This window comes from Corvus hawaiiensis, chromosome 5 (genome assembly GCF_020740725.1).
Source record: "Corvus hawaiiensis isolate bCorHaw1 chromosome 5, bCorHaw1.pri.cur, whole genome shotgun sequence".
In the NCBI taxonomy this organism is placed as follows: domain Eukaryota; kingdom Metazoa; phylum Chordata; class Aves; order Passeriformes; family Corvidae; genus Corvus; species Corvus hawaiiensis.
Window position 1 is genome coordinate 13,790,573 of NC_063217.1, and position 8,152 is coordinate 13,798,724.

Genomic DNA, 8,152 nt, shown 5'->3' on the forward strand with positions numbered 1-8,152 from the left:
CGGGAGCCGCCAGCGATGCTGCGGGGCGGCCGGAGCCCACTGCCGCCGGCGACGGGGCCCCCCGACGAGCCGCGGGGGCCGGCGGGCTCCCCCGGCGCGGCGCAGGTGGCGGCGGGCAGCCTGCTGGCGCTGCTCATCCTCTGGACGCTCTTTGGGAACGTGCTGGTGTGCGCGGCCATCGTCCGCTACCGGCACCTGCGGAGCAAGGTTACCAACATCTTCATCGTGTCCCTGGCTGTCTCGGACCTGCTGGTTGCCCTGCTGGTCATGCCCTGGAAAGCGGTGGCAGAGGTAGCTGGGTACTGGCCCTTTGGGGCTTTCTGCAACGTCTGGGTAGCCTTTGATATCATGTGCTCCACGGCCTCCATCCTCAACCTGTGCGTGATCAGTGTGGACAGGTATTGGGCTATCTCCAGCCCTTTCCGCTACGAGAGGAAGATGACCCAGCGGCTGGCTCTGGTGATGATCAGCGTGGCATGGGCGCTGTCTGTGCTTATCTCCTTCATCCCTGTCCAGCTCAACTGGCACAAAGGTGGGGATGTTGTTGCTGCTGCTGATATTGGAGATGGATTTGGCAGTGACTGGGCAGCAGCAGGTGCTGTCACCACCTGGGCAGAAGATATGAGTACCACATGGGTGGCATTAGCAGCAGTGAGACCCTCTGATGGGACCTCTGGCAGCAATGATACCCTCACTGGACCATCAGAGAGCTGTGACTCCAGCCTCAACAGGACTTATGCTATTTCCTCCTCCTTGATCAGTTTTTATATCCCGGTGGCTATCATGATAGTTACCTACACTCGAATCTACCGCATTGCTCAGGTGCAGATTCGTCGTATTTCTTCCTTGGAGAGGGCAGCCGAGCATGCACAGAGCTGCCGGAGCAGCCACATTGACTGCCACCATCACACAAGCCTCAAGTCCTCCATCAGGAAAGAAACTAAGGTGTTGAAGACTCTTTCTGTCATCATGGGTGTCTTTGTCTGCTGCTGGTTGCCGTTCTTCATCCTGAACTGCATGGTTCCCTTCTGCGAGAGCCCACCCAGTGACCCCCACGCTGGCCTCCCCTGCGTCAGTGAGACCACCTTTAATATCTTTGTCTGGTTTGGTTGGGCCAACTCTTCTCTTAACCCCATCATCTATGCCTTCAATGCTGACTTTAGAAAGGTTTTCTCCAACCTCCTGGGATGCGGTCACTTTTGCTCTGGTACTCCAGTGGAGACTGTTAATATAAGCAATGAGCTTATCTCTTACAACCAGGACACCCTTTACCATAAGGAGATAGTGACTGCTTATGTTAACATGATCCCAAATGTGGTTGACTGTGAGGAAAATCGCGAGGACCCTTTTGATAGGATGTCCCAGATCTCCCCTGACCATGAAGTTGCCACTGACTCTGCCTGTGAGCTGGACTGTGAGGGGGAGATTTCGCTAGGCAAGATAACACCTTTCACTCCAAATGGTTTACATTAATTTGCATCCTGGTCTAGTCAGTTCTTCTTGGATTATAAAAGAAAATATTATCACTGAGTGGAGAAACCTGCGTGATGGTGTGCTGTAGTTTGGTCAGTCAGTTTATGCTAAATTCACTTCTGTGGGTAGTACTTTGCAGGATGTAGACACTGTCATACAGGGGGCTGGCAGCACAAACTTAAATCAGCACTTCCCCAGGCTGAGGGCAGACCAGGCAGTCATGTTGATTAGCTGTGGTGAGGTATTGTGGTATAATTGCAGTCAGTTCATGTTTATAACGTGTTTGCAAATGAAAGGTGCCATTTTCACTGCTAAGTATTATGACTTCTAAAGTCAGGGACAGATGTGGCTGGCATAGACACTAAATAAAAAAAATCTGGGCTGTTTGTTCGTTCAGATCTTATGTTTTTCTCTATTTTTTGTTTGTTTGTTTGTTTTGTTTGGATTTTTTGTTAAGATAGAGATAGTGAGGTGGTGATTTGGATGATTATTTAAATGCGTGTTTCTGCCAAAACAGTTTATGTGAAATCCTTGTTCTCCTAGGCGGCGTTGTTGCCTATGATATCCTCTGTTCCCAGATGAATAAATAAAGGTTATCTTGATCAAGGGTTTATTATCTTTATTTGTCACCCTGAAAGGTTTACAACAAGTATTCAAATTAACATTTCTATATGAATGGTTAGAATGACTAACAGCTGAACCCTATTATTTTAAAAGTAAATAGTCTGTATAGAAAATACAGTTTTTGAATAAAAGTGAGGCTCATAGGAATTCTTGACTTAGATGAACTTGTTTATGTGGCTCTTACAGCTAGAATTATACCTGTTTTTCTTTAATATTATGGTTCTATCCCTTTCTGCAGCCAAGAATATCAAGGATACATATGGATAAGCTATTAAAATTTTCCATTTAATTCTGTGCTTGAACTTACTTTTTAGAAATGTTAGTAAAGAGTTTGGTGATAGAATTAGGAGCTGGATGTGTCTAAAAACAATAATTGTATTTGAAAATGATATTAATAATCATCATGTCCAAGTGTAGACACTAGAGAACTCATTCACACTGAGAGCAGAAAAGAATTCTGTTAATGTATTTTTTTAGTTACTTATTAACTGGAATTTAAGGGTGCTGTAAGTACTTCAACTATATACGAAATATTTTAAAGTAATCTTTAGAACTGAAAAGAGTATTTTTAGTTCTGTTTCTATTGAATCATTTACATCAATATTAGAAACAGTTGTAAGCTTTCATCTCAGAAATCAAAAGTGATGCTGTTTCCAAAATAAATGATCAAAGGTAGTAAAAGCAATACCAATATTTATTTCAAGTTTTGGCTCACAAGGTGAACAACACTTGAATTAATTTACCCTTGAGAAATACCTGTGCCATCAGCTGAGCAGATTTAAATTGAATTGTAGGTGTGGATTCTGCAGCCCTCCGTCCTAATGGCCGTGACCTGGGGCCTCCCCATCCTGCCTAACTGGGAGAGGAAGGCTCCTGTAAAAGGGGGAAAGTGGGATCTGCAGTAGACAGCATGGTTCAGGGAAAATAATTTAACCAGATGCTGGAATTTGCAAATATTATGGGCTTAGTATTGAGCCTGCTTGGAAGTCAAATCCTTAATACTGGTTTGGGGGTTGTCTGCCTTCCCCTTGGGATATGGGGTGGGAGAAGTGCAGGAGGCATGTGATTGAAATCTCTCTGTGGTGGCCTCTGCTGCAATCTGGTCTGCAAGCAATGTTTTACGTATTTAGTCTTTGACACTAATTAGTTATATCATCTTGGATTACCTTTTCAACTGCTTGTCACTGAAGATTGACATCTACCTGAGCATTTTCTTTGCTGTTGATATGAAATCTCAGTGGAATATCCCTTTACAGCTGTCTTTAGGAAAGGGTATTGTGTCTGTGGCTAAGGGAAGCTTGAAAAACAAATCTCATGCCCATAACCATCACCAGGTTCAACCTACTAATGACTTGACATCAAGGGTGATATATGTTACTGTTCCTATGCTAAAGCACTCATATGTTGTTAGAGTTAAAGACAGTTCTAGCCCTGCTGGTTAGATAAACTTGCCCAGAATAAAATAATTTTCTCAAATAAAAACGAAGGAAACTGCTTCTGATGGTGCAGAAATGAATTATCCCAACCTGAACTTAGACTTCTTGCATTTTCTAGTTACAACTCCAATGTTGAGGCTAGTACAGCAGGTTAAGCTGGATTTGTGCAAAATACCAGATGCAAGAGGTGCAGGCATCTGGTGCTGGTTCCAGCTCCCAGGGCAATGCCTGTATTTTATCCCGTTTTGCCTGCATTAAATCAGAAGCAGCCTGGGGAGATGGGGAAGGGAAATCATGATCTCTTCCTGAGCACCTGCCTGTCAGCAGGCTGTACAGTGTGGTGCTGCGTGGTTATCCTGCTCCAGCAGCAGTACAGAGCAGCAGAACAGAAGGTGTCCCCCCCACCTCCCCGTGTGGCCTTTCTGCTTCACAGTGATCGCTGTGCTGGGGTGTGACAGCTCCCTTGGATCCAGCTCACTGCAGGTGTGGCAGAGGGGTAGATGTGTACAAGATGTTAGTGCATCACCTTGGTCAGTGTTCTCCTCATTGAGGCTTTACCTGCCTGGGTTTATGGGATAAGTGAGTGGGCTGGCTCTGGGATGCAAGAAACCATCTCCGTTGGTGGGTTTATAGAACAGCTATTAGAAACAGTCTTAGATCTGAAGGAAGGTGTTTTTTAGCCAGCCTTTAGATTTTGTGAGCATGATTAGGGCAGTACAGAAAACTTGCCAAATTTCCACTTTCCATTAGTAGTTTTCATTTCATGACTTCATTTGGTAAATGATTTCTGATGGTGGCTCTATGATGTAATCTCTCATCTTGAAATATGTGTCTGTCAGGGGGCTTCCTCTTTCAGAGCCTAGGAGCATCAGAAAGGGAACATTTCTGCTTCAAAAGACAGACAGAAGGTATTTTTTTTTTGCTGGAAGCAGTGCTTGACCTTATGGATCTGAAAGAAAATCTTTTCTTAACTCATAGGGACAATTTGTTGCATTTTAATATGTCTTAATTACTTACCACTGACAAAGCTAGAGTATTTGGAATTAGTAAAATAAACTTTAAAAAGAAATGTGTATCTTGCCTTGAACTATAAAAAGGGGAAGCCTGTTTTAATGAAAACATCCCCAAAAGGATTGTTCTAACTTGTTTCTCTTGGGTGAAACTGCTGCCCTACTTTTTAAATGGTTTCCCTCTTAAGGACTAATGCATCTGCCTTTACATAGAGCAGAGTTCACTGGAAGTGCAAGTGGGTTTTTATAATCCTCATATCCTCATGGTGTCTCTCTTGAACTCATCTGTGCCCGTGGTTCTGTGCCTCTCATCTGCATTTTTCTTTTTGTACCTAAATGGTTTGAATGTATGATACAGTTTGACTTTAACTTAATCTAGTCCTGAGCGATGGCTGATCTTCAAGGTCCCAGACTGTTTTCAGTTTCTGTTTTGTATTAATTTTAGAAATCCTACCTTGCAATTTGTTTCACTTTTAAATTACCTCTTAGCCAGCTGGATCTGTTAGTCCTGGATAGCACCATACCTAAGGAGGGTTGGTGTATTTGTAATCTTAGTATCTTTGTGTGTAATTACAGATAAGTAATTTTAAGTCTTCTGTGGAAGAACAGAACATGTGAAGGTATCATAATTTTTAAGAAGCTAGGACATGGAAAACACCATAAAGACTCTTTCACTCTTCAAACCCTTAAAGAGATTTTAGCAGCTCTGCTTTAACAATGGATCTTGGTTTTTGTTTTTGGTTTGGTTTTTTTGTTTGTTTGGTTTTTTTTCCCTAAGCTAAAGAAATGTAGGTGTCTTTCTGAGAGGTGAACACAAGTAAAACACTTTCCAAATGGAGAAAAATTACTGCAGTAATTTTTGGTGAGTCTGATACTTTATTGCTTTGCTTTCATTGTATTTTTCACTTTTGCCAGCCACATCTGATGTGTGTCTGCAGGGAGGCTCCCTACTGAGAACTCCTGCATTTTTGTAACATGTAACAAAAAAGGCTTTAAAATTAGAAGGGCTTATTGTAGCAATGTCACTAAGCACAATCTTACACCATTTAGGAGTCAATCATGTATAAACTCAACATTCAAGACTGACAGGACTGGAGGCAGTGTTCAGAACATGCATCATACTGGAGGTTTGAGAGGTCACAAGTTCCTCAGCTGTTTCTATGTGCTGAAATTGCCACTCTTAATAAGGAGGGCATTTTTATCACTGTCACACAGAAGGCAGGGTACACACCTATGTCGGTGTTAATAATTATGCAGAGATTTTTCTTTTCTCTGAGGCCATCTTCACTACTGTTTAATTGAATTCATAAGTTCTTTAAAATATTCAGTAGTTCAGCAGAAGATCTCAGGGTTGAATGTGTGCTTGTGTTACAGAGGAACGAATTTATTTCTTCTGGCTTCTTACGAATATTGCCATTGGTATTCTCTGATAGTGGATGAAGCCATGTTAAGTTGGCACACTGAACAAAATATTTCACCTGCTGCACTGCAGAAGTATTTTTTTTTACTCAGATGTATTTGTTTTCAAACTTTGTAAGACTTTTCAAACTTCTCAGAAGCTTCATGAAGTCCATACAGAGAATCTCCACTTTGATCATAGATCAGCAACCACTACTGCATTTAGAGTGCCTTGTTAACTACATAGTGCACTATGTGTTTATTGACAGAATTTTACCCCTCCAAGTTTAAATTGTTTTCAAAGGTAAGGGTATACTTATGGTTTAAAAGCAATGATGTACACAAAATAAACTATAAATGAGGATATTCCTGTTAATGGGGCATCAAAGATGTGTCTCTTTCTTCAGCCTTTTGTTTATTGTTGCAGTGGTATTGTTGCAGTTGATGGTAGTGAACAGTTAATAGCATTAGATGCGTCAAGAGTGGAAATACAAATAATATCATCTGAAGCAGATAATGAACTGTTTTTCTCAGAGGACCTGCTATCTCTCCCTAACTAACTAAGGATAGTTTAGCTTAATAGAAAATTTGCAAGATGATTTTGTATTGTTTTGTGTCTAAATCAGTTCTTGTAAGTGGAGATAACAGTCAGTAATATTTATAGTGGACAGATAGTTATTTAAGGAGGATAAATACTTTTATGGACTTAATCTTTATATCATAGCCATCACAGTCACATTTATGAGATTTGCCAAATACTATGCAGTAATCATAAAAAATTAATAAAAATTTCCAGTCTGTGAAAAAAATTTCTTCCTGTGAATTATTCCCTGCAGTTAACAGCAGATACTTGTTTGTATTGAGTACTGCACTCTCATTGCTAGCAAAAGAAGCTGGAAAGCTCTGAACCTTCTACTATTAATCTGCTGATTCACAGTAGGAGGGAGGTCTGAAACAAGGAAAGAAGTGGCAAAAGCACATACAGATGGGTTCAGTTTGCATGAAATCGGTCTGGTGTCAGCCAGCTGGTGCAGGGGACTGCAGGGCAGGGGGCCACTCCTGACACACAAGAACCTCACCCTCCACAAATGCCTGCTCCTCGGTAGACCCCTTGCTCCCAAGATAGATGCTGCAAATCTGAATGTGATGCATAGGAAATCTGAATTTTTAAACAGCGGATGTTTTTAGGTTGCTACATAAAAGGGAAACCACATTTTCTTTTCTGAGGTTATGCTTTGAAAAAAGTGGTTTCAAATGAGATCTGCTTGGCTTGGCCTCTCCAGGGTAGCTGGGGCCTGGCTGTGGCTTGAACGGATGTGGCTGCGAGAGCTGCTCGGGGCTTTGGTGTCTGAGCTGCACGTAGGTCATAGTTTAGGGGCCCAATATTGAATTGAAGAGATCCAAGCCTAATCTCGTATGGTTTTTCCAGAGGCCCTGGTAATCGCATAGCTGAGATGAGCCTTGACTACAGCCTGAGCTTGGTTTCTTCTGAGGAATTGGGGAAGTCTGGTCTGCAGCTCACCTGATGCAGTTTTGAAAATGTCCCATGAATAAAATATTAACCAGGAAGTTCAGTGTGCTTGCTTTTAACCTCTGACCTAATTTTTCCAATCTGAAAGATCTTCAGTAAAATTAAAAAACTAAGTTTCTATCCTTTGGCCTTGACATTTTGCTTTCTCTGTTGACCTGATATAATTAGTCTCCTTTGATGAACAGAAGCTCCTGGCATGGAGTTTGCTCCTTGGTACCTTGTTACCAAATCTGGAACTACCTCAAGCTACACTTAAATTACATTATTTCTCTGCCCAAAGGGAATCTTATCAGTCTTTTTGTTGCTGTTGTTAGTTGTGGTTTTCTTCCTGAGCAACATTTCCATTCTCAAAACAAGATTATTCACCAAACCCATAATTTAGAGGGAAATAGTAAATAGATTTTTTTAAAAGCTCTTGGGGATTTTGCTTGAGAATACAAAGTGAGAATGGGTCAGTATTAGACATAGAGGTAATGGAATTTTTTCTACAAGAGGTTTAATTTTTTGGCTTTTATAGAAATAAAGGCTGAATATTTTCATTGTGAAAAGTATATACATTTGATTTTTATATGCTTGCATATATAGGTTCTTTTATTTATATTAAAAAAGCTATTCAATCATATTTATAGGGTAATTAAATATAATTTTCTCTCTATAAATGCAAAATGTACAAATTCACC

The 8,152-nt window shown here is 41.2% G+C and overlaps 1 protein-coding gene across 1 annotated transcript; it reads left to right on the plus strand.

Moving 5' to 3' along the window:
* On the plus strand, nt 1–2,079 carry DRD5 (dopamine receptor D5). The gene has a single exon (XM_048305069.1). The coding sequence runs from the start codon at nt 16–18 to the stop codon at nt 1,471–1,473; it is 1,458 nt and encodes a 485-aa protein (XP_048161026.1). The 5' UTR covers nt 1–15; the 3' UTR covers nt 1,474–2,079.
* The last annotated feature ends 6,073 nt before the right edge of the window (nt 2,080–8,152 follow it).